At 38.3% G+C, this 27,319-nt stretch overlaps 1 protein-coding gene across 2 annotated transcripts in view; it reads right to left on the bottom strand.

The window, feature by feature from the left end:
* Window positions 1–7,515: 7,515 nt before the first annotated feature.
* Window positions 7,516–27,319, bottom strand: part of ABCD3 (ATP binding cassette subfamily D member 3) — a 32,934-nt gene continuing 13,130 nt past the window's right edge. Inside the window, exons 2-23 of one of the 2 annotated variants that reach the window (XM_075098161.1) lie at window positions 27,014–27,050; window positions 24,522–24,623; window positions 22,738–22,826; window positions 21,752–21,821; window positions 20,856–20,953; window positions 20,069–20,192; window positions 19,029–19,085; window positions 17,766–17,908; window positions 17,342–17,411; window positions 16,816–16,885; window positions 16,592–16,689; window positions 16,422–16,513; window positions 15,779–15,867; window positions 15,630–15,702; window positions 14,510–14,573; window positions 14,003–14,080; window positions 13,848–13,913; window positions 13,656–13,745; window positions 13,308–13,427; window positions 12,767–12,871; window positions 11,341–11,397; window positions 7,516–10,596 (exon numbers count right to left, since the gene is read on the bottom strand). In XM_075098161.1, coding sequence (XP_074954262.1) covers window positions 10,519–10,596; window positions 11,341–11,397; window positions 12,767–12,871; window positions 13,308–13,427; window positions 13,656–13,745; window positions 13,848–13,913; window positions 14,003–14,080; window positions 14,510–14,573; window positions 15,630–15,702; window positions 15,779–15,867; window positions 16,422–16,513; window positions 16,592–16,689; window positions 16,816–16,885; window positions 17,342–17,411; window positions 17,766–17,908; window positions 19,029–19,085; window positions 20,069–20,192; window positions 20,856–20,953; window positions 21,752–21,821; window positions 22,738–22,826; window positions 24,522–24,623; window positions 27,014–27,050 — 1,870 coding nt within the window. In that variant the 3' untranslated portion in view covers window positions 7,516–10,518. The remainder of the gene's footprint in view (window positions 10,597–11,340; window positions 11,398–12,766; window positions 12,872–13,307; window positions 13,428–13,655; window positions 13,746–13,847; window positions 13,914–14,002; window positions 14,081–14,509; window positions 14,574–15,629; window positions 15,703–15,778; window positions 15,868–16,421; window positions 16,514–16,591; window positions 16,690–16,815; window positions 16,886–17,341; window positions 17,412–17,765; window positions 17,909–19,028; window positions 19,086–20,068; window positions 20,193–20,855; window positions 20,954–21,751; window positions 21,822–22,737; window positions 22,827–24,521; window positions 24,624–27,013; window positions 27,051–27,319) is intronic. The other variant, XM_075098162.1, reaches the window with a different exon arrangement.

The following is a 27,319-nucleotide window of genomic DNA, read 5'->3' as shown; positions in this document are numbered from 1 at the left end:
CCAGCAGACTCAGCTTTCCACTGTGAGAAGGCTGCTGCTGAGAGGCACATCACGATAAGAATGTGATTATAAGCTTAACTTGGTTCACTACTTATGTGGCAACACAGGACAAAGAGTTTCTGCCTTAAGTAAGCGAGAAGAAACAGCTGTGATAGATGACCTTCTTGGTTCAGTTTCGTAATGCTGATTATTTTGCAGGTTAGTAGCGATTGCCACACAGTTTCAGAACCTTGTAATATGCAGGAATGAGTGGGCTTTTGACAATACCAGGCCCAAGAGTCAATCAAGTAGTCTTCTAATTACACAGTATTTATCCCCATACAAACCACCACGCTTTCTGTAGTCTATGTTTGTCACCGAGGGAGAGAGAAGAGCTGGTATTTGTGTTTGGGGGAGGCAGGAAAAACACAAAAGAACAACCTGTTAGACAGGACAGACGCAGGAACTGGTCAGCTGAAAAACTTTCCACAGTCATTAGGTGTGGTGTTATTCACCGTGGCATACATACGCTCTCTCACGCAGCGTGCCCATTCCTTTAAGAAAGAGACACTGTCACAGAAAGCTGCCCGTCTGCTGGTGTGTGTCTTCCACTTACAAAAGCCAGGGCATAATGGCCAGGACAGACGCGCTGCAAATCTCCTCTTCCTTCCGCCTCAGGATGAGAAATCTTCCCACTGGCGAGATCCTCCTTCTTCTGGCACAGGCTCTCATTCAGCCCATACAGCCCATTTCGGTATCCCCCAAATGAACCCCGAAGGAGCATATTTCCCTGTGATTCCTCAGCCTGTAGCTGTAGCTGAATTAGGCAAGTTCACACGAAGATGTGCCTCAGGGGTGATTTCTTCCAGTAAAACCTGCCAGTACCTAGGGAAAAAGGCATAGCCGCGGTGACTGCCTCCGGGGCTTTTACAGCCAGGTCCCGTCTCGTAGGTCCAATTGCAGGGGTTGTGCCTGTTTCTCATCTTGTCAAAATTCGTGCCTTACTAGTGACATACTTCAGTGATTGCTCCTGCCAGAAGCTCACAACTTTTCTGCTCCTTACCTTCCCTGGCTCCTTTGTCGATGTTTCCTTCCTCTCCCCCATTCCCTACTCATTTCCATTACCTGTTCTTCACCAGAGATGAACCCCGTCTCATTTCTGCAAACAGTGGTGAGGACCTCATTGAAATGAAATTATAGACCTGAATAAATACATATCCCTTAATCAACAATCAAGAATATATTAATAGCAGGGCAGCATTTTTTTACGCTCTACAGATTCCCTTGGTCACCAGAATCAGATCAATAACTTCCAGAACATTCGCTAGCACTGCTCCAAGCACCTTTCACAGTACACCTAATTACCTTTAAATATTAATGTTTTTAGTGGCTTGTTCAACTAGCAATGAAGTCATTAATTTGAACTCAAAGAATACTCACAGTTGCCAGCTCCCAGTTATCCTCGCTGATGCATTTTCTTCTATTTTTATTCTCAAGTTTTCTACCTTATTACTTTAAGAAATATTTAAATCGCAAGTACTCAGACATTGTTATATTCACAAAACTATTTAATCAAGAAGTTTAATTAAAAACCTCCTTCCTCTGAATATTTTCCCAATGAGATCACATAATTTTTTAATTAGTTCTTCAGTAATCTCATAACTCAGCTAAAAAGCTACTGTAATGAAAGAGCTAGAATGACAAGTTAGATTTTAAAAGCTACTCCAATAAAAAGTACTCATTATTCCAGGCAAAAAGGTGGGAGTTGTTTGGTTTGGGTTTGGTTTTTTTTTAAAGAGTGCATCCTTGATTAACACAGGTGGTTTTCCCCTCTGCTGCCTTCATCCTTTACCATCCGTTCACACCAAATACATACATCTCCACAGAGATGATACTTGATCTGATCTCCCATCTTTCCACTTTCTTCATAACACAATCATTTGCTTCCATAAAGCATCGAGTGCAACGGTACCATCGCTTGCCACCGCTGCAGCTATCGCCTCCAAGGCAGAACTACAGACACCACAGATCGGTTCCTCCTCTGCTCTTCGCACTGCTGTATCAGCACAGCAGCACTGCGAATACAGCTTATGCTCTGAGCCATCCCTCTGGTATCGTGTGACTAGAAAAGGTGACCCCATGTGGCAAAAGAAGGCATAATCAGTATGTTAACAATCCAAATTTTCCTAAATGGCTAGTACGTTGATACCCAGATTGAACCCAGATTTCACTAAAATTTGAAGGAAAAGGACATAGGAAATCTGATAGCTCTTCAGCCGATGTTTCCCTCTGCCAGGCTCTCCAGGGATCTTGGGTTATAACACACCTCGTCTCATCCAGTTTTCAAGCACTGCTAGAAACCAGGCCCCAGTTAACAATCCAGCAGGTACCAACAAGTACTTATTTACACAGACTCACAGAATGGCAGGGGTTGGCAGGGCCCTCTGGAGCTCACCCCGTCCCACCCCCTGCTGGAGCAGGCACCCCCAGAGCAGGGGCACAGGGCCGCGTCCAGGCGGGGTGTGAATGTCTCCAGGGAAGGGACCCCACAGCCCCTCTGGGCAGCCTGTGCCCCTGCTCTGGCACCCGCACAGGGAAGGGGTTTGTCCTCATGTTCAGGTGGAACTTCCCGTGTTCCAGCTTGTGCCCGTCGCCCCTTGGCCTGGCGTTGGGCACCGCTGAAAAGAGTCCGGCCCCGTCCTCCTGGCACCCGCCCTTCAGATATTGACAAGTATTGATCCCCTGTTGTTTAGTTGTTTAACACAATGGTGTTAAACCCCAAACAAAACCATACTCCCTTCTCCTGACAAAGTTTTACTTTAGTCTCAGAAAACTCAGGAGTACCTCCGAATGAGGTTTTCACACTAAATGTTAAACTTCTTACCAGACTTTCTTTCCTCAGTATGTTCAAATGGAAAACAGATTCCTCTTGCTGCCCTTTTAATTCTTAGGGGAGTAGACTGAGAACCTCAGAGAAGGGACTGCAGTCTTCCAGGAGTACTGGAAAAATGTGTTACTACAGCATGCAGCATAAATTGAGCTATAAAAGCCCTATAAGTTATGTTAAGTACAAGGTACATCTGGAACTGTGATAACGAGCTATCTGTCCAGCAGCAGGGCAAGGCAGGCATGGGTGGGAGTAGCTGGAATGCAGCCGCACATGTAGCGGGGGCTATTTGGGGCTTTACATGCTTTGAGTTCTGCTGAGCTTGTCTCAAAAAATGAACCCAAAAAAAAGGCTTTTGAGGGAACGACCTTCCACACTAGAGGCACAGGCACAAGGAGTTGAAACAGGTCCCAGGTGAGGGGACCATGTCTCTCAGGCAGGTCACTAGGCTTCGTAACCACCTCGGGGACAATGAAACACATGGCACCCACAGGAACTACTGCCGTCTGTCAGACCCACCTATTCAGGTACCTTCTGTCCCTCCCACCGGCGTGATGCACCCCGCTGCCGCAGAGGAAGTTTACAGAGCTAACACACTAAGCACGAAGAGATTTTTACGAGTATTGAAGCACCAACTTCATGCAGCTTTTTCAAAATTCTCTGCTTAGGACTATTATAAATACAACTATTCTAATTTAAAAAAAAACCTACTCTAAATTTTTTATTTTCTAGTTAGTATTTGTGGGTTAAAAAAGACAAGAATGTCAACATGTAGATTTTACCTTGGCCCTTAATTCCCTACTAAGCTCAAAAAAATTTCCTAATGGTTCCTGGCTTTTCAGCTAAGTCCTGTTGCAATATGTAAGACTGCATCTCAGTTTTAAGGAGCCTCCAGCACACATGCCTTTCTTTTTAACCATCATTTTCCCAAATACATTAGCTCATCAGCCTCTCTATAGATAATTATCTTTCAGTTACATGAAGTCTGTCACATTAGCAGCTTCTGACTCAGCTGGTTTTAGCTCTGTTGCTTTTGTACAAATACATTCCCACACTAGAATACCACAATAAAGCAAATAAATAAAGGCTAGCTTATTTTGGGGAGCATCTTCACACTACTTACCTTGTCATGATTCACAATGATTAAAATTAGTCAAATGGGCTTTAGTACCTGCTTGCACTAACCATTCAGTTTAAGGAAACAAAGGGTGTATTTGGATACGCAGAAGAATGTCTCTTCAATTGCATACATGGAGAGTCTTTTCTAAAGCAGTATTCTCCAAATTTTCTGTAATCAAGCTTAATAAATTAGCTGTGATTTGTGCCAAACTCTAAAGTTATTTTACTGCAGAAAACTTGCTTAGTCATGTAGGTGGAGTTCCCTATTTCTACCCAAGTAAACCAATCTCAGCACTCTTACATTTTGTCCAGACAGCATTGACTTCATTTTTCCAGTTCTGTTCTATTTTAGTGCAGCATCATGTGTGGATGCCACTTGTTTCCCAGAACAACGGACGGGTGGGGAATAAGGATGTTGGTTTGCGGACAACAGGGTCGGGCATTACGGCGTAAGAGCTCCTTTTGCCAGTAAAAGCCATTGTACTGAATCCTTATGGTTTAGACTTGCCAGAGGTCACCAAGAGTGAGGTTTCTAACCAGCGTGAGAGAGACTGTGATCATTCAGCCTGGTGTGTGAAAGATATATTCCAGAGAAGTGGAGTGCCCGAGCTCTGCTTCCATTTTAAAATGCCACTTGGATGATTCTTCTTGCACTGCTGCATTCCTCACAAGATTACTGGCAAAGGGTCTTCAGTTTGCAAAGTCAATCCCCACGGAATTTCACCAGATGTTTAGACATATTATTTCTATTTAAAACCTAAATGTCATACTTTTCAAATTATTCCCTTAAGACAGCTTCTGTCTGCGAAGTTCCAGGCTGCTTGTCATCCGGCTCTGCTTTTGCACACAAGCAAAGAAAATGATGCAGGAGTTCAAAGATGGCTCAGCAACTTTGAAGATAACATGTTTCTACAGTTTTAAGGTAAAAGACAAATTGCTTTCATAGTAAGCAGGGGAGGTTTAGGTTGGATATTAGGAAAAATTTCTTCACTGCAAGAGTGGTCAGGCATTGGCACAGGCTGCCCAGAGAGGTGGGGGAGTCACCATCCCTGGGGGTGTTCAAAAATTGCGTAGACGTGGCACTTCAGGGCATGGTTTAGGAGGCCTGGGGGTGTTGGGTTGGCAGGTGGATTTGATGATCCTAGAGGTCTTTTCCAACCTTAACGATTCTATGATTCTATCCAAGCTTGGCTATATTTCTGTTTCAGGATGAAAACAGTTTCATCTTGTTTGAATGCACACACAGAATGAGTTTCATCAGAACATATAAACAAGCAGGTTACAGGAACCTGTAATGTGCACAGCCGTTCTAAACTTCCAGGTGAAGTTTAAGGCATCATTAATAAAAATCTGACTGTACCCAAAGCAACAGCAAGAGCCTGGAACCACAACACGCGAAGGGAAAACCAACCAGCCTCCTCCCAAAGCAGCTGAGTCATAAAACCAAGAAACCTCTTTCCGTGCTCATGGAAAGAACTGGCACAAACCAGCTGGTATCGACCCCTAATAAAGCAGCAAATACATTATACATAAATAAGTGTTTTGAACAGCAGCTTTATATGCAGAAATTGGAACTGGCACACTTGATTTTCTTCTTGATGCATAAAAGTTGCAGTTTATTTTTTCTGTAAATCCAAGATAACTCTCCCCCACACTTTTCACAGTTGGGTTTCAGATGATCGTTATCACGGACATTTCTATGGCATCTCATAGTATGTATGAGAACTATCTATAAATTTAAATAAGGGATTTTTAATTCCTATCGTGATGGTAGGACATCTTAATGCTTTTTTTCACATTTGTAGACCACTTCAGAACACCGAAGATTAGATGACGCACTGGTATCTGTAGTCTGCAGAGAGCTGAATCCTATGGAAGAATCACTACATTCGTTCTTTCTCTCCCATCATAATCCACAGGATACTTCTTCTTTATAGGTTTAAGAAACACAAAGATTGAATTCCCTATTCTGCAGAAGTGTAAGTCGTCATTCGTCAATACTAGATGCGATTTAATTAAAAAGCCTGTCAAGGAAGTGTCACGGCAGCACTACATGCTGCTTCGTTTCTCACTAGTCATCTTCTCCAGTATACAGTGCAGAGCTCACGAAGTGGCAATACATTTGGCATTTTCTTATAGCACAAGCCCCTTTCAAATGGTGCGAAAGCAATCTTGTATTTGGGCTGTCCAGCCAGGTGTGCCTGCTCCACTCCACCCGTGCCACATCTGGGCAAGAATCACCCCTGCAACACGCACACGGGCTAGGACACAGCTCTAAGTCATAAGTTAGTAGTTAAAAAATTACAACTTTTCCCAGAAGAATTACACGGGTCAAAGATAGGTTGGATTTTTGTGCATATTTCCTGCTGGGGTTTTTTTTTGGTAAAGAAAAATATATCCATTAAGCAGTGAAGCATGCTTTGCACTTGGCATGGAACATGACATGGTTCATGGTGATGTTCTGCTCACCTTGCAACTTATTCCAGCCTCGTGCTAGTCCTGTAGAAAGCACCATCACACACACCCCAAAAAAAAAAATTGTAGTTTTTGTCAAGAAAGCTTAATCTTTGCTGAGAGGGGACAACTGTCTGGAGCTTTATTAAACATTCAGAAATACTGGACCACGGCTACTACACATCCTCAAAAGATGGTGGATTGATCCTTGAAAGGAGTTTGAATTTGTTGCTCCATGGATTTTGTTCTACCATTCCAGGAACTGATGCTTTCCTCTACATAAGGAAGAATCAGAAGTACTGAGGCAACAAACCAAGCATTCACAATGACCTGGGTAGCTGAGGGCAGAACTGAACAAGTAACAGACGTCATACTACTCTAACTATTAAATGTAAGTATTAAACATCACATCCACAACACAGAAGTTCCTTTTTTTCACTCCAGCTCATCAGCTAAGTATAACAACACTTATATTTTCAGACCGCATCCTTGGTTGAGGAATTTCCTTTCAAAAGGAGCTCTACCCTCTAAGAATGCTAAACAAATATACTCATTGCATAACTCATCTCAGCTAAGAGAAGGAAAAATCAGTACTAATCAGCATTTGAAAACACAGATCACAAGAGAAGACCCTTAAAATCAGTTCATTCAAGCATATCTTGGTTTCAGTCTTACACTACTGAGTTTCAAGCATCCTGATAGCTGGTACATCTACTGCAACAAATAAAAACATAAAAAATCACAAATACAATAAAATCTATGAATTTGACGGGAAAAAGAGGTGGCCAGCGGACAAAGGAGAGAAGCCAGAATCAGTGCAGACTTAAGATTAATGCACCTATAATCCAACTGCTCTAAGTACACATCTTCAGGTACCAAGCTCGCAGGTTTTGTTACTCCTACAACTGGGTGGCATCATCCGGCTGATTCCAGGGTGAATTTCAGACAGGACTGCGGACATCATAAGCTGAACACAAGTCAATTGGCTCATTAAGTAACTTGAGATTTGAGTATGCATTCACTGTATTCTTATAAAATCCCTACTCACATCATCAAGAAACATAAAAAGCCTTAGATGTATTTTATCTTTAGATTTATTATTATTTCAGAGGCACTTAATGTCTTACATTTATATAGCGCCATTTCCCCCTCCAAAGCACTTTACAGTATTTACATACAGGAATGTTTCCCACCACTGTTGAAATGCGGCCATCTGACTATTACCAGTATCATCTTCAAAGCACCAACAGTTTGAGACTGAAAATGTTCATCAGTACTTTGTCGTACTAAGATAGTTCACAAATCCAATTTACAGACTTCCAACTTGTGCTATTAAAAAGACCTAACAGCTAAAATACAGTATCACAGTGCAATTCTGCAACAGAACTGAGACTTGGATCATTTTCATTAGATTTTCTACAATCTTTCATCAGACCAAGTCTATCTCAAAATACTTTAATGTAAGGCCTTTTAGGAATATCATTCTAAAACATCATTCTTTTTTATACTTTCTTTATAAGCCTCGCTCACAATCAAGTGCAGAAGAGTATTTTTCTTTCCTTCCAGTATATTTAGAAACACTAAGTCCCGGCCCTAAGGAAACACTAGCATCCTCAGTTTCAAGGAACTTCATGGCATCTAAAGGCAAACTTGTTCCTCCTTGATTGTGGAGTTGGATTTTTAACTTTTTTTCCTGTTTTTAGTTTTAAAATAAATCTGAGATTACATAAAAACCTGTTATTAACCAATTGAATTGTAAAGTACCTTGGGATTGGCTGCTGGGGTGCTATATAAGTGTGCGGTGTGTGGTTTTGCTTGTCAGGGTTAAAAATACATTAAAGTATCCCAAGTTCACTACTCCACTGCAAAGTCTGCCCTAGTCATAAGGATAACAGCAACTTTCTCATTTTAGAGATTTTTTCCTTTGCCTCTCTAAAAGGCTACTAAGACATCCCTCCCAAGAGAAGAAGTTGCATTTGTGCTGAGAACTTTCACAAAAGAAAAAAAAATAGCTACCTGGCATCCCTATTCTCACGGTTACAATAAAAAAAAAAACAAACAAACAAACAAAAAAAAGACTACCACCTCACATACAGCATGCTGCTACCTGCTACGTTATGGCTGATGTGAGAATCTGAATGAAAAAATTAGTAAGATGAGATATCTATTTGCCTTCTTGTGGACCAAGCACAAAAATTTAATCTGGTACCTTATTCTGTCAAATAGGACACTTCAGAGAGGCTTTTTTGATCTTCATTGAGGCGTTATTCAAGGAATCTGCTGTGGGCGCTAGATTCTTACACCGGGATAGCTGTTTGCATTTGAGTACGATGAAAGAACAGTAGTACTGCCAGGTGTGGGCAAGAACTATGACAGAAGGAAAAATATTAACAGGTAGCAAATTTCAACATGAAAGATGACAACTAATCAAACAGGGTAAAAATTAACAGACAGCAGTGCATCCAAGCACATACCCATTTTATAAAAAGTTGGTTTTGTTGTTAATCTAAACCCTTGCTAACAGATGCACAGAGAACAGATTTATTGCATATTTTATGCATGCCTTCATGTAGTGCATTCCTACATTATATCTTATATGGAACACTAAGAAACTACTAGACCTTCACTGTACAACAGGTATTGTAAATTTTTGTTTTAAAGCCTGAACAGCGATTCAGTTAGAGTTATGCCTTCCTATTCCCTGATCACAAAAACCACCTTGCTGCATTTATGCTTGTCAAAGTCATATGGCAACCACAGTAATCATTTGTATGGAAAAAATGGTTACAGTAAACTATTTAAAGCGTTTGGTTTCTTCAAGGGGATTTGGCAGCTAGAACAAGAAAACCAACGGGGACTAGAGATCCTTAGACCACAGCGAGAACACTGGTGAATAATTTATATCAGAAATCAAGAAACCTCGTGAGAAATAACAGAATGAATGTGAAGGACTAAACCATCATTTCAGGCTTCGCAGCCCAGAAGACCAAAGAGGAAGTACCATTATAACTTACTTTCAAACTCAGATCTGATGGGCAGCTAAAGCCATGAGAAGGTCTGATTTTTTCAAGAGGGAGAAAAGGAGGAACTTGGAAAAAAAGCAACTGCTGTATTACAGGACTGAACACACAGAGGACAGACAACAGTCTGCTGTTTCACCAATTAACATTCTGGAGTCCATTCTAACCCCTATTTCTACTTGTGGGAGCCATCTATTTCTTCAGAGCTGAAAACATGCACAAGATGGTTTGATACAAGGAACATCACTTTTCTTTCCCATACCTCTCCCCTTTTCTTTTGGTCAATCCTTTCCTCCCTCAACCTCCTCTCAGCTCTTCATTACCATAGTATGACAGAAAAAGGGCAGCTGGAGTGCGGGATGGATGAACCTCTTGCTGAATTGGGAAAGAATGGGGTTGCCGAGCAGCAGAGAGAACTGTGTGGACAGACAGATGCTGAAGAGGACCCAAAACCCAGCAAAAAACAAGCTTAATTTTTTTTTTAGCAGAAGAAATTAGTTTTGTCTTTTAGGTTCAGTCCATCCTTTATCAGCAAGGGTGTATTGGCTACATCACAAGGCTTGGTCAAGGAAAAGGCTCTTTCATTTAACAGGGCACAGATCTGAAGGTGGGAGAATGTCCTGCACTCTGTGAGATAACTCAGAAATATGCATAGAACAGAGCAAAAATCCAAGACTGCTTTGCAGGAACAAGAGAGGTAGCAACCCTAATTTTAACAGGGCTTTTCACTGAAGGGAAAGAAGGTCTACAAAAGTCAAATCAGCTGATTTCAAATGGTTTGCATCCCAGGATGAATCAGGTTACACTGATTTAAGCCCAATTTAATTTAGGCAGGTTTTTAAACCACAAGAATAAGGACATTCTTAGTACATATCAATAATTAAACCAACATATACACAATTAGCAATATCCTACATAATAGTAAACGCTTAACAGCTTGTTTTGGGTTATCCTAGTTAATTTGTTTAAAAAACAAGCTGAGCAGTTTTATTGTACAACATCTGCCATTCTACACACTTCCTGTAATCATCAGTCTCTGTAACAGTTCAGTTTGTATCTTTAAGATCCAAATTCAACTGTGTCTTCAGTTATTTTCTTGAACTCGTAGTTTCCTCTGCCATCCATATGCAAGTAAAACTGAAATAAAAGAACATACGTTATCAGCCCCCTAAAAATTACCAGGCCTATAAATGCCTAAATAAATTATATTTTGAAGTAGTTCCAATGCAAAATCTTAAACACAGCTAGCCAGAGGGTAAGCTTCTCCCACCTCACGTTTCATTAAATTGAATTGCCTCTGGAAAAAGAGTGAAACTCTCTTTGTTCGTATCATCCATCAGTCTGCTAGACTTAGCACTGCTATCCTGGGGTTTGTGACAATATACTTAAGGTACACATTCATCCCTGTGTATTAATTCAGTATTTTTCCCACACATACAGCCTGTCTGCATAAAAAGTAATAACAATAGTAAAATCTTAGTTGGAAGAAAAGTCCATGCATCAGGGATGAACTTTTTTTGGCACTTAGATACATTAGGCATCTTGAAAGCAAAAACTCCATGCTGTTCACTGGATTCTGGTTCAAGACGGTTTTTGAGGCTAAGAAAGAAGACTTAAGTATCTAGTGAGCCTTTCATAGTTTTGAGGCTACTCTTCCAGATACATTTAAGGATTTTTGGTTACTTTTCCCTTCATAACTAGAAGCATAAGAATTTTGAAATAGTGCAACTGGATTAGGAAAATAAAATAAAATAAATTTAAAAAAAACCACAGAACATGACCTATCAGGATGTAAGATGAGAACACCTTGAACTGTAAAGTCCATTTAATAGAGTTAAACAAAACCTACGGATATCCTCAGCAAAACCAAAGATTACATACATCATGATGTTTCCAGAGTGACTTTCTGTGGGAGACAGTGAAGAGAGTGATGCCAACCTACATGAAGAAAATACAATAAAACAGTTAATTTTCCTCATGAGTTAGGTGTTATGTATTTTTCAGCATGATATCTGCTGAAGAGTTGAAATTCATAATAAGAGACACTGGAAGTTTGCATTTAGCAGTAAACATATGTAGCCTTAACACAAGATTTTGCGGTTTTAAAAAAAAAAGCAGGAGAGATTTATCTTCTTTTTAATTGATTTCACCATTCTTTTGCTCTTAATGATTTGGCAGAACGTAGAATAACTGGGCAAAGGAGGTACGCTAGGAGGCAGGTAAAGCTACAAACCTGGTGATTAAAAGAAGTCTACTGTAACAGCAAAAAAAGCCAAACTCACAAAAGTTATTAATGAATTATAAACTTAAAGCGACAATTTAAAGGTGAATCATCTTCCTCTGTTTCCTTGCAGCTCAGTTAATTATGCATGCCTAACAGCAGCACCAATTAAAGGACAAAATGGCTGTGACGATAAAACAAGGTAATATTTCTTCTTTCTGCAAGGACAGCTTAAGCAGGAATTCTATTTTTCAGTAACATGCATTAGCCACTTGGCAACAGCAACTCTAAAACAGAAGTACAAATGAACGTTCAAGTTAACAAAATAACAAGTATATGCAAAACAGACTTAGAAAATTATCAGGGTATTGATATTATTGTGGTAAAATTAGTTCAAGAAATAATGTCTACTCCTCTGCAGAGTCCTCATCAGCGTCAATTTAGTACCACAGGAGGCTCCTTAAGTTCCCACTTCAAGTTTCAAGCATGTATGTCAGTGGATGGACAGCTTTTCCCCGTTACCGTTCTGAGAACACTGCTACTCGATAATTAGTGTTCTTTCAAAGCCCATTCTTTCCCAGTGTAGGGGTGTGAAATTGAATCTTACTAATATTTCACTATGTAGAATCTGAAAAGGTGAGTATAAGAGGGAAAGAAAAAAGAAAACTATTTTTAATATCATCATGTTTCCTAGAGTGCTTGGCCTTTCATATCTCAAAACAGATGGAAATATTAATTTCCAGCTTTTCACTTCTGTTGGCCCAGCCAAAAATAACCTCTTGAACAATAAAGTAGTATAAAGTTTTAGATTATTTGATCTTCATTTGACATTCTACAAATTTATATGGAAAAATAAGGTTACTTACCAGTTAGTAAGTCTTCTGATACAGAGAGGCCACACATACAAGACTACAAAGCAATTACTGAATTCTTGTGTGCAAAAAGGGTCCTTGCATGCCCTCCTAAGCTTTTGTTTGCTTGTGCCTTTTTCCTTATGCTAATGTAGATTACAAAAGAGTGCACCGTGTATCATTTTAAGTTTCCTGTTAACATACAGAGGAATAATTCTAGAAACAAAGAGCTTACCTTTCGGCAGTGGCTGTAAATGTAGCCTTCTACGTCAACACTAACAGCACTGGTGCATTCATCCAGAATCGCAAACTGAGGCTTATGATAAAATAACCTTGCCATCTGGAACGCAAACCAAAAAGCTACTGTGGGTACAGAACCACAACCAATAATGCAGCGTTAGAAGCTAAACTAAGAACTAGTGTCCAAAAATTTACCATGGCAAGGGAATTTCTTTAAAGTTAGCACTGAAAATCCACGAGCTGTATATTATCATTCCTTTTTTGAACAAATAATTGTTTTAGAACTTCTGTTTCTATAATCCAACGGTAAGGTTTGGTAAAAGCTCAACACTTCCTATTAAGTTTTGACTACAATAGGCACTATTTTAGGTTGTTTTCTCAGTATTCAGGTATTACACATTTTGGGGGTTTCTTCTTTAAGTAAAATATTAATACTTTTAATAAATACTTTTTTTTAAAAGTCGCTGACAATTCAGATTACATTTTCAACCTCCTATGTCCTCTATTTGTTAAATATTTATGCTTTTGAGACGTACTGCCATTCTCTGTTTTTCTCCCCCGCTGAGTACATCCATCCAGTCCTGAACACTATCCCAGCCTCCTTCACGTTCCAAGATTTGACCCAGCTGGACATTATCCAAGTACTCCTTCAGCACCTTTAATTGAAACAGAAATGACAAGTAGAGCTTAGGTGAACTTAATAAAGAAATGATTGAAAAAGGTTATACAGGGTTATACTGGTACTGTACTGGCGTACTATCAACCCTGTTAAATATTAAAAACAAACTAAATGCAGTGTTTTTAATAGCAATGTCAGTATTTTAAAATCTGAAGTATTACTCATGTTAAGCAAGACAAAGGGTTAATGAACTAATTACCATTACCTGATCAGAAATCCCTTTCTTCTTCTGATCTTCAAAAGTATCTGGGTATATAACTTGATCTCTGAGCGTTCCAAGAGTCATATATGGTCTCTGAGATAGAGTTAGAAACAAAAAGGTATGTCAAATATTTCTAAACATAGTCAAAGTAGGAAGAAAGAGAACAGTATTGTCAATTAAAGTACTTTGACTCACCTGGGGAACATAGAACAACTTTCCTCTTACAGGTTTTGTTAAACGCCCACCAAACAAAGGCCACAACTGCAACAAGAAAGGGGTTTAAACTTGAGCAAAAGTCCAGTTACAACAGTGCTTTGGATTCTCCCATTTATTTAAAAAAGTTCCCTTACCTCACCAAGAACACGAAAAAGCGAGCTCTTCCCACACCCATTTGGCCCACAAATCAGAACATTTGCACCAGACCGAACCTAAAAACGCAAAGCCAACACATTATAAGGGCAGTGAGAAAGTACTGCTGAAATCTTCTACAAACAGTAAGGCAACGGGGAACCCTTGTAGGCTTGTACATAGTACTTCCTGACATTATAATGGGTAATTTCCACCAATAATTATTTTTGTCCAACTAGTTTAGCACCAACTGCAGCTGGAAGAAAACACACTTGTAACAATAAAAACATTTTTTTGGGAAAATAGCTTATTGCCTTTTTTTTTTTTTTTAAACTAACACAATGATTTTATTCAAATTTCAGTATACCTTATATGCACCTCTCCATTTTTGTTACACATTTTTTTATAAATCAGATTACCTCTGAAATTATAATCTGCAATTTAAAAGTTTTATATGAATACAGTTTTCTATGATATTAAAAAAAAAAAAACCCACAACAAAAACTTACCTCAAAGTTGAGGTCTTGAATCAAAACATCTCCATTAGGTGTCACCAACGGAACATGATCAAACCTATTTATATTGCAACATTAGAAAAAACAAAAAGCAAAAAAACAACAGCAAAAAAAACCTAAACCCAAAAGCCAGTTGCCTAAAAGCAGCTAATACTGCAACCTTACTGAGATATTTAAGGAATAGGGCAAGACTTCAGCAGTACTTCACTCAGTACGCTGTCCTAATTTCCAATGATTAATAGATAAGAAGTTCTTGAACCAAAAGGGCACCTTAATTTTTAACACACACCTACAGATTGGCTTTTTTTCCTTCATGTATTTGTTTTCTGCATCCTTTTAAGCCTTTGGTCTCCAAAACATCTTGTAGATATAAACATACATTTAGGGATGCGCTTCATTTTAAACCTGACAGTGGAAGTGTATTCCATTAGTTCTAAGACAGACAATGAATGACTTCTCTGCTCAACTCCTTTAAACTTTTTTAAACAACTTTTTTAAACAGTAAGAATAGCTCTATCATCATCTTTCTCCTTTCCCTCTTCCCTTCCCCGTCTCCCCTCTGCTCCATTATCTGCTTTCCACATTGACCAGATTAAGGCTATTTAATCTCTTAATTGGCTTTGCTTTATGCCTTTAAGTAGTACTACTACGTCAATACTATGTTGCTCAGACTGCAAAGAACGGAGGAATTGACTGGTACTTGAGTACATCAACGACCTGTCCAAGCATACAGAAATACAAGCAAATATTTTGAAACTGAATACAGACTTGTTCCTGATTTTTACAGCTGAATTTTATCACAGAATAAAATCTGTAACCAACATATGTGTAAGAAGAAATCTGACAAAGCGTTAACAAAATGGTCTGGGAAGTCATATTCCAAAGAGCTAAGCCCAGACATTCTTATGCTAACATGACAGGACAAGGATTGACTTACAGAATAGAAATGCTGAGTGGGAGTGAGGTGGAATTATTTGTAAATAAACTATAGCACAACAGGACTTGTATATTGTAATGATGTGTATTAAAACCTCTATTTATAGTGGGACCGGGAAAGACTTAAAAGCCAGACTAAGTTAAAAATATTGAAATTGTGGAAACTTTGTAAACATACTTGATAAGGTTATCAGCGTTGATAATTTCCCCAGATCCAGGTATCAAAGGCAAAGCTGGCTTTTTATCTGCATCTTAAATTAAGAAAAAAGTATTAGTGACTGGCACACCACACAGCGGTGCACATATTTCATATTATGTCACATCTACCTTTTTCCTGCGACACCATAGTACGCTGATATTTGCCACTATTCAAGTCCTTCAGAACCTGCATTAATTCTGTAATTCGAGCTGTGAAACTAAACAGAAAATAAATGAACTATAATTAATTTTTAGAAGTTTTAGAAATCCATAGAAGCTATAATAAGAAAAACTAACCTAATGAGTTAAATTCTCAAAATGACAAAGTTACTCAACTCAGCATAGAAGCAGAATATTTACATTTTAGAGTTGCACTGAGGTTGTCCAATATTCACAATATTTACAAGAACATTTTCCTATAACAGCCAAATATTTGATAACTTTTCTTCTTAAGTAGTAAAAAAAAATGGTTTGGTAAATAATCAATACATAACTGATTTATGAGTATTTGACAATATCTTTTCAATTAAATATTCAAACTGTATGCTGCTACTGTTAGATATGACATCACCAGTGGACATAATTAGCACGTCTTCAAATATGTTTTCAGGATAAAATGTTTTTAATTTCTAGATTTTTAAAGTGCTGCAATGAACAAAGCAGATAGGCTCATTTTGCTTTAATTCTACAGTCAGGTTCTTAAAATGAGATGAGAAAGAGCAACAACATAACTTTAAGAAAGATTATTTCACACGACCACTATTAAGCTTACCCAGCCAATCTTGTCATTTCACGGCCTGCTAGGACTATTCTGCCCAAAGCTTGAGACATTCTCAGCAGCATTCTTCCACTTTGGTAGTAATCCTAGAGTAGGAGAAAGTCTCTTTTTGTAGACTAGCAGAATTTAAATTCAGGAAATTGTTTTAATTCTGTTCTATTTACCTCCAAAAGCTCTGCATGAGTACTATTCTGATGACGAGGATCAGCCAGGTTCAAAAATGGACGACTAACAACCAGGTAACCGACCACAGTGGCAAGGTCTGCAGTTTAAGAGTAAATCTTAAGCTACTCATTAATTGAAGCAATAGGAAAAGAGAGAATTCTCATCTAAAAAGTTTTGCACTTAGTTATTTATAGCAGTCCATTAGCACTGGACAAACACTTACATTTGGCAATGATAGTATCAATGAAACCCATAGAGAACCGGAACAGGATGAAATTATGTAAATGTTCCACCTGGTAAGTTACAGAAGAAAAAAGGTCAAACTATATCAGTACCTGTTTTATTATCTTTTATTATTTTACAGAAGTTTGATTTAAAATATAGTTATTTTTAGTAAGTCACAAATACCTCAACATCATCTGTCACCTAATTGTGACAAGGGTCGCACAAGTGTCCCTGCTGGCAAAGACTTGCTCTCTAGATCAAAACAACCTACACGTGAAACTAAGCAGCAAGAGAATAGTAATTGTGGTGGGTGAAAACGAGGTAAGCAGCAAGAGAAAGGCCATTCTGTCAGAAACTTGTGTTCTGCTTATAGCCTACTAAATTATTTTTAACTCTAATGACAGTAGCAGCATAAACATGAAGCCACTATGACTCAGTTTATATTAGTGTATGTCAAGAATCACCATCATAAAATTAACTGAAGTTTTGCTTAAAGTGTTTTAAAAAAACAGAAGTAGTCTTACCAGTTTACGGAAGGTTTTGTGAATAGTCTGTTTTTCTCTCAGGTTTCCATTATAAAAAGCAATTTCTTCACTAAAAAAATAAAAACACAAACCCAGAAAGAATGCAAATTCATTTTGTTAAGGCAGTCTTTGAAAGCCAGCCATAAAACACAGCAATAAAGTTTTCAGTTACCTTATGAAATAAAGGTTTGTACTTTTTCACAACAGTAGAACATAAGCTTATTATACCTCTACTACAGTTTGTCTTTTGAATTAGGAATATAATGCACATACAAATTATTTAGTAATACTCTGCATAAAGGTACAAACACTTTGCTCAGAACTGAGAGCACCAGACTTTCCAAATACATTTTAACACACAGCTTCCATTTACACCACAGAATTACTTTGTCACTTACTTCTTGTCACCCAAGTAAATCTATACCTGTTTGTAATAAGCCGTGAGTTGACGTATCTGTACTCCCCTTCATATTTTTGTTCTGTAATAGTCATCTTGCCAATTGGTCTCCTTAAACGTGTAAGGAAAAACCCCGAAATAATCAAGTATGCCATCATGCTAGCTGGACCCTGTGAATATCAAAAAAGAATGATGTGAATATCAAAATAAGAATGAAAGCTTACCATCTATATGGTCTCAATTGCAAAATCTGTATGCAGAAATGCCCACAAAGCCTGAGTCCCTTGATTCTCACCTCCCATGTGTCACTAATTCAATTACTCTTGCAATGCCCATCACGTTACTTTCTTTTGTGCTGTTTACTAATTTTACTAATTCTCTGTCCCCAGATGCCCTTCCCATCCCAGCCTTCTCCTCAATTTTTTCTCATCACCCAGTGCAATCTCCATGTTCCACTGTCCTACCTTATTTCATTAATAATTCCCTGGTCCTTTCTCATTTCCTCCCCTTCATTTCTACCTACTTCTTTTCCTCTGTATTTGCCACATTGCCATAGCAGTCAACATTTCATTCCCATTCCCTTCTTTGATCCATATATCTCCGACACTTTTCCTGCTTCTCTCAGGCAGTCCTGGTAGGAATCTCTTATTCTTATGGATCCTAAGCTGCAATAGACTGGGCTCCCAAACAGTAATATTTAAATAAACTGAATTTGAGGTTCAGCTAAGACTTACGGCAGTCTGTTTCTACAAAACCTACATCATGTGTCCCAGAGCTACTTCTTGTCAAACCCTGAACATTTTTGATAATGTATCATTTTACTTAGCTGAAGAATTATTTCTGTAATGATTCATCTTGGGGGGGGTGGGGGATATAACGGTTGTACAGCTCAGTGAAAGGAATGGCTCCCCTTTACAGAGGCTGCAAAGAAACAGAAAACTTATTCTCTCCCTTAAATGGAAATCACGCAAGAGAAAAGCAGCCAGAAGGGTACTGTACTAAATGGGATTCCCAAGTAACTGCTAGAAGAAAATAAAGAACTTTCTTTTTTATTAAAACAGTTGATCAAATGCCTGGATTAAAATCTGTCTTTTATTTGCTTGCCTCAAGATAGAGAGCACTAAAGCATACAAAACGTTAAGCATAAAAGCGTATTTTCAGTATATCCCTTCAAATAACGGATGAATCTATAATTAAAATCTAGATTTTTCCTCAGACTCCAAATAGGTACGTGGCTATAACCAAAGAAGGGAAAATTTGCTTATAACACTAAGAACACCATCAATTTACCTGAGCTCCTATTGCACTTGTTAGCTTGAAGATATACAACACTATATCCAGAAAGGGCTGTAAGAGAAGCATAGCAAAAAAGCATTAGAATACCAACATAACAGGACTACAAAATGGTCCAGAAACCACCAACCACCTTAAGAACAGTTACAGCTCTGCATTAAAAGCACAACACTGGTTAACGTATTACACAAGCTAAATGCTAAAATAAAAGGAATCTCAGTCGCATGACATTTTCCTGGGAACATTCACTCAAGATTGAGCATAAAAGCATCAAGATCTTCAGATAAAGTACATACCGTATAAAAAAAGTACTCCACTATTTTACGTCTGTAGTAACGCTCTGCTCCCTAAAGCAAAGTTGGACTAGACCCCATGATTATTTCTTAAATGAAGTAATCATGAGAAATACCAAGCAGAATAATGCCACATAGTTGGCCAGGTACCTGACAGAAGCAGCATTCCAATTTGCAAACATCCTGTTCCGTGCACACACTCTCAGAGCCAGAGCAGTTGAACTACAGGTTTTTGTAGCCAGAATTTTTTGAAAAATAAACTTGTGGTTTGTTTTATAATACTGCTTGGATGAACAACATTGCATCAAAAAAAAAATTTAGTCTAAAAATATCAACAGTATTCCACTTCATTACCTAAACCCGCTAAAATTTACACCAGGTACAGGGAGAAATGCTTATTCAACCACACCTCCCTACCCAAAATAACATTCATATGTAACTAAAAGCTAGCCACTGGTTTTCTTCTGAAACCCAACTAGCTGAGAAAGTGTACTCATCACTGCTCATCTGCAAAAGAATGTGGTAAATTCTTTAAAAGAATATTGAATACAAATTGTAAAAATCCACAACAGTGCTTTAGCAGGGGTCATGGAAACCGCAGACTGTGAAACAATAACATAGAAAATTTTTTTTAGCACCATACTCCAAGCAATACACATACAAATGCAAGTAATTGTTTAGAGCTCTGCCATCACATCCTAAAGGTCCAGAGCTATTACTCAAAGTTTCTCTGAAAAGATGTACCTTGCTAAGGTTCGAGTACAGGTCTACTACACTGTTACAGAATTTTTCCACATCCTGCGTAAGGAGTTGATCCGGATTAGCTATTCTGTTGTCCAGGTTTCCCATTTTGTAGTATGTATAAGCTCTGAAACAAAACAATAGCGAAGTGGCAGAAAAAACTTCATCACCCGGGATCTCAAATAACTAGAACCCCCCTGCTTCATACAACTGAGACAGAAAGTAGTGCAAACATTAAATGACTGTATGGAGTCAACACAACTTGTGCTTCTGCCTGATCAGATCCACATTAAATCCTGCAGAGCTGTTTAGGCTCTAGGATGTCTTAGCTGAAGCTCAGGCCCATGCTGCTCTACGCACTGCTGCTGCACTTAGCATTAGAAAACCCCTACAAACTCCGCATCGGCACACCTGACAACCAAAATTCAGTGCAGGAGGACATAAGCAGCTACTCAGGTTCACGCATCCAATTCAATCTGCAGGACTATTATCCCTATATGAAAGCAACTGAAGTACTTTGGGAGCTGACCCAGTAAATGGAAGCACTACAGTGCATTACTGTTTTTCCTCATTGAGCCAACTTTGCTGACTTTGTACCTGTGCCGTATACAGCCTGGATAAGCCACTCAGCCTTAACTGCAAGTTAATTGTAACCAAAAGCCTTTTCTAAATAGTACACTTAACCTATTAAGCACCTTGCCACCTTCTTACTATGTACTTAAAATTATATGGTTTGATTTTAATCAATTTAGGTTTTAAAACCCTTAGACATTAACAAGGTGTTACTTACTTAAGATATTCCTCATAGAGGTATCTGGTAAGCCTTACTCGAAAGCAAAGTTTCAATTCATTTAGACCATACTTCAGGAAGTTATTCACTAAAGAGATCTAAAATAAGAGACAGTATTTCAATATTTAGCTAACAAAATGTCATATACTTAGATCAGTTTGCAGCATAAATTGTGCAAATACTTTAGAAAAGGTGAATTCTCCCCTTGAAGTCATTAATACCATTGATGCACCTAAGACCAACCCGATAGTGTCTGCAGGACAACTGATTAGGTTTCTGTCTATATTTTTGAATACTCCAGTTCCCAGTGGATCTCACCACATCAAAAGATTTAATATAACATTATGTTCATATAGCATATCTTCAGCTCTTCTGATAAGCTCTAGGAAACAGCCACAATTTGACAATCCCTACCTTAAATTGATCAACTTGCTTTTAAATCTATTGTAAACCAGGCACATTATCTATTAGGTAGTAACAATTACTTCTATCTGGTGCAGGTCAGGAAAGTTAAAGGGTGAAAAAACCATAACAAATCTCAGAAGAAGCTGTAAGAAAAATAACAAAGACTAAGAAAAAATCTTCATCTTCAATGGTGTCAAAAGAATCCCACACCTACAATGTTGAAACATCATCCAACCCATAAGATGTTATTATGCAACAAAATCAACCTTAAAACCTAAACACAGCTGTCAAAAATAGCTGTAATCAAAACATGCTGATAAAATCTCCCAAACACTGAAGCCAGAAAATGAAATGTGTCTTAGTACAGACCTGCGTGCTAAACAACTAATTTCCACGGGTTTTTAGACACTTATTTGAGATATTTTCCTCAAATTCTTAATTTACATTTAAAATATGTTCCACTAAAAGGCTGGCACAAGAAAAGCACTTACAGCAGGCATTGCGGCAATGAAGTTGAACAAGTATTTCTTGAAATCTTTTCTGCTGCGGCCAATGATAGCACTGTAAATGACCATCAGCTAAGAGTTAGTTACAAGAGAAACAAGAAAGTACAAGCTAGCATGTCTTAAGTGCACAAATTCTCCGTAGACCACACAGAGGAAGAAGAAAAAAGTCATTGTGGAAATCTGTAGTATCACCTGTAGGATCAAGTATCACAGACTTCAGTAAGTGGTAAGTGACAGACTAAGCAATTATCTCCCTTCTGCTCCTGCAGTAACTGCCTGCATTAAGGGCTCAGAAATTCATGGTGACCAAATACCCACTCCTTTCCTTCTTTGCTTTCACAGATCCTCACAAGAGAGAAACAAAGCAGTCCTTCCATTCTACAAAGCACTGAAAGTCTCTCCTGAAATAGAATGTCATTTTGAATTACACTTCAAGACAAATTCTGACTTGCTTCAATTAGCAACAAGAGCAATGAGAACAGTCAGTGGTCTAAAAACACCTTCTAAAACATTAAGACCGGAAGCCTTGTGTTTATCACCCTGAAGAGCAAACAGCTCAGTAGGAAGACATTAACAGTCCTAATATCTAAACAACATGTCTGAGTCTATGCCAGACTATGAACCACTATGCCACTATTCTCAAGTGCCCTCTTGGATGTTCAGATCAACAAAAGATTGAGAGGCTTCAGTTACAAGATGTCACCAAAAGAACCGAAAAAAATAATTTAATAAGTAAATTTTGTTTAAAAGATAAAATTGTGTCCAACAGCAGAAAAAGTTGGTTAAAAATTAATTTTTTTCTTTCAAAAAAACATCAGGATCCCCCTCCCATCAAAACTGCAACTACACCAGTTTTCCAACTGTTTCATATACATAAGCAAGCTATAAAATGTCTGAATGTGTGTTCTGACAGATTACTTTCCCTGGTAAACGCAAGAAAGAATGTTTAAAAATAACAAGTTTATAGATACCTTTCAATGACCGTTCCATTCTGAATCATCCAAATATCACAATATGTGCGGACGACCAGCATCACAGCAATAAGCAGCAAATAACCTGTCTAGTACAAAAACAGAGGTGTAACAGTTAAACAATGGATAAAATTCACCACACTTTTCCTAGAAAGTGGTCCAACCATATTTAGCAGAAAAGCATTACCCTGCTGCCCCCAGCTAATGCAATATTTGCTTACTTTGCAGGAAAGACATTAGCATATGATATTTTTAATGGAATATTGATTACATTTTTATGGGGAAAGTTTGTCTTTTAAAAAGGTGTATTTGGTTCATACACGTACCAGGCACATATTATAAGATAGAGGATTGCAGGGATAAAGACACTACTGCTATTCTGAGAGGCTTTTCTACCATAAGCATAGGATCATATAGGTTGCGAGGGACCTCTGAAGGTCACTTACTCCAACTCCCTACTCAAAAAACAGGGCCACTAGTAACCAGTCACCAGTCAAAACTTGTAACATTGATCAAAAACCTTTAAGCCCAAGAGTCCAGCCAGTTTTCCATCCACCTCATTGTCCAGTCATGCAGCCAATTCAGTTTGGCTGTACTAGGGCAAACCTTAGTCTCAGGGCCTTGCTAAAATCAAAGTATTCAACATGCTCTACTCTTTCCTAACCCACACAGCCAGTCATCTCATCACTGAAAGCAATCAGGTTAGTAAGGCATGATCTGCCGTTTATAAATCCAGGCTGGCTGTTTGACATCACCTTTTTTGCCCTTCACATGGCTGGAGTTAGCTTCCAGGAGGATATGCTCTCAGCCTTCCTAGGAATACGGTGAGGCTGACCAGCCTGCAGCTTCCAGTAGACTCATTTTTTAAGATGGAAGTGATGTTTGGGTTTTTTGGGGATTATCAGTAAACTCTTCTGACGACCATGACCTTTTGAAGTTGATGGAGCCAGCTCTGTCAGCTCTCTCAGAGGTATTCTCACCCACGCTTCTACCTTCCATGTACTTCCTTTTTTGTGCATGAGCTGTCGAAAGTCCCTATTGATCCAGGCTAGCTGGCTGCCATGCTTGCTCTATATTCTGTACATTGGAATTCGTTGCTCTTGTGCCCAATGTATGTTGAAGTTTTAATATATTACAGTTCATCACTTAAGTGCTGAGCTCGACTAATGCTGTTTAAAAAAGAAAAACAACAGTAGTGTTCTGGAGAGCACGAGAAAGATGCCGAGGCAAACAATTTTACCTTGCTAAATTCTAGTCTGCATAGCTTTCCTGAAACAATGCTAACAGACTTTTGACAAATTCACTTTCTAGTAAGGGTTGGCCTAGACATAGGTTACAAAAGTAAAATTATGGATGAACAGCATGCTATTTAAAGCTGGGAAGCATTTGTACAGAGAAGTGTGATACCTTGCATTGAATCAAAACCTGATGCCCTTTTAAAAGATATGCTACAGATCACAGTTTTTAGCTGACAATAAATGGCATATCTTGTAATTGAAACCAGAATGCAACTTTTTAGTGATCTAACAATTGAACATGCATGTAGATCATGTACCTGCTCAAGCAGGGGGGCTGGACGAGATGATCTCCAGAGGTCCCTTCCAACCCCTACCTTCTGTGATTCTGTGATTTTTATACTAACGTGTTCATATTTTAAAACATATGGTACAATTTATCCCTATTCAAGTAAGGTATATGCTTTTGTTTAAATTGTGATGTAATTACGAAAGAAAACTTGGCTCCAAAACTGTTAATTTTTATTTGTTACTGTGGCCAATGCTTACCTCTTTACAAAGTGTTCTAGGGACCATTATTTTCAGGATTCGACATATTCTTGCAATAAACACTCTGTCCACCATTGCTCGCTCCTTTTTTCCTTCTTTCTGCTTCACACAGAACAAGAAAAAAGGAAAAAAAAAAAAAGAAAAAAAAAGGGAAAAGTGAGAATTTTTTTTTTGGTAACATACTATTTCAATATTGATGCGATATTTTCCCTATCCAAGTTACTTACAGCCACCTTCCTTCTGCAGTGTTTGCTATAGTTCCCTCCCATTTACGACTTGCTCACACAACTTGAATGATACATAAAATCGGGAGCATATGCCCTCACAGCTAACAGAAATCCTAAATAAGAGAACTAACCCATCAAAACAAATTACAACAGCAAGTAGCTGCCATGATACAAAATAATATTTATTTCAAATTTGTTGGAAGTGATACACAAACAGCGCAGACCACAGCATTAAAATATCCAATTGCAAGTTATAATGCAATCTGCCACCTCTTAACATTGCTTGTCTCTAGAAGATGCCATCAGCCACTATTTTTGAAGATGCCTTCCATCATTTATCTAGACCATCAATGGCTTAAACTCCTTGATTGCAGAGCTCAAACTTGCTTCAAGGGAAACCAGAATTTGTTATTCCTTTAATTCTAAAAAAACAGCGCAACACACTCCTAGTGACCTAAATCTACCAGACACAAAACCCCTCCCACACCCAAACACCTTTTATTTGGGTCAATTGCATTTATTTACTCCATATAACCCTATCTTCTCTCTCGACTAACCTGAATTATTTTTTTTACAAGATAACAGTCCAGGTATCCTTTCTTTCCTTTGTTTTTTTTCCCTTCACAGTTGTGACATAAGGATTCAGTCCTGAAAACAGACTAAAAGCACATACATGCGTACTTATAACAAGTCCTGTCTAATCAACCTAACCCTGCTATCTTTGCTACCGAAGACTCACGTGAAGCATAAGTTATCAACGCCTATAGTAATACTACAACAGACTCAGACATGAAACCTGAAATAAAAAACTAGGGAGACAGTATAGAGAAGACAAAGAAAGTAGCCTGTGAGTCACCATGAATCAACTCAGACAATCCTATCAAGCACTCTATTTTTTTATTTCCAAGGATGATAAAACCACTGAAATTTGCACAAAGAGCCCAATTTAATCTCTTTCACTTACTGTTTACATGTGCAACATGATGGGCAACAAGTGCAAGCTCTGAGCCCCCTCACACACAAATTTACTCTGAGTGTGCTGTGAATAAGCGAATGCCTGTTCTTCATGGGATGAGGTCAACTATAGTCCTGTCCTTTTCAAAAAACTTTGTGAACACAAGCTACGGATAAAAATTCTAGCCAGATAGGATGCTATATGGTAGATGATAAAAATATTTCGATTTAAAGTTATTTACACAAATATTCAAGCAGTCCCAACAACTAAAGACTACTGTCCAGACCTAACAAAGCATGACCCTACACATTATTGCTTTTCTGTAACAGAAATGACAAACACGATGTCTGAAGTGCAAAATTTCTAGGAGTACCTGACTACACATATTTGATGACTGAGCTGAACCTGTTCCTCCTTTCTATTCATCTTTTCCCCATTTCTACTTTTGTGACGCACTAATATTAATTCCAATATCTTCTTTCCCAGAGGTTTTTTCCTTAGACTGTTAATTTCTCATGCAGTATAATTATATCCAAGATGGGTAGGAATAAGAGAAGGCTAGTGAAGACTTTTACAAATAGGTATAGCTATGAAAAATACAAGCACTTACAGCAGATAGTGCAGTCAAGGTCTGGCTAGAAGTTAACATGATGCTTGCACACACCTTTGTATTTATCCAGTGCAAGCTTTTTCTTAAGTTTTCAGCAAAGATGGAAGTACATAGAATATTATCTGTTCATACCATCAGCTGACCCGATATTTCTAATCATAGGCTCTGCCCTCTGGGCTAACTATTGTATTTTATTTGAACATGAAACAAGAAACTTGACTTAAAAGGGATACGATATATCCTTTTCAAATAAATGAATTAACAGACACACAGAAGACCAAGGAAATGCCAAACGTCCTACCAGAAGTTTGAAGCGCTTTTTAGAAATGGTCAGACTCTACATCTTGTTCCATACTTTTTTCTTCTAAATAAACAGCCACCACAAGTCATATCAAATCTACAAGCAGCTGTTCGTTGCTATGCATACAGCCTTAAACATTCATAAGGCACAAAGAGATGAAAAAGCACATTGTACACATCAAGCACATATCATTATGCAGTCAGACTTCAGCCCTATGTGATTAACCGGATTCTTCCATTTGTTTCACCAGTGCAAGTCTGCAAGTATCATTCAGACCACATCTGCACCACAGCCATCATTATGCCCAAATTAAAACTACAATTATGGGACTTAAAGTTAAAAAAACCTATCAGTATCATTTAAAATTAGTAAAAATATATTACATGAAGAGAGAATTACCTCATTGTTCTGCAATGCTTGTTTTCCACTTCTTTTACTGTAGAAGAAAAAAAAAAGTTTTTTACTTGCTATTACCACACATTTCTTTGCCTTGATCTTTACACAGAAGAGACAAAAAGGAAAGCTTGGGATTATATCTCTATATATTTCTTTCAAAGCAGTCCAGTGTCTTCAGAAGAGGGCTGCCTTTTATGTCAAACTTACATGCTGGCTCTATACGCTTTCAGTGAAACCTTACTCCTTCCAGCATTCAGTTTCATGGAGGGAAACTACATCTCACTTTTTCATCTCCGAGATTTGCTTTAC

The sequence above is a fragment of the Phalacrocorax aristotelis genome, chromosome 6 (assembly GCF_949628215.1).
Source record: "Phalacrocorax aristotelis chromosome 6, bGulAri2.1, whole genome shotgun sequence".
Classification (NCBI taxonomy): Eukaryota; Metazoa; Chordata; class Aves; order Suliformes; family Phalacrocoracidae; genus Phalacrocorax; species Phalacrocorax aristotelis.
The sequence above is the reverse complement of the archived record's forward strand: the minus strand, read 5'-3'. Positions and strand labels throughout refer to the sequence as shown.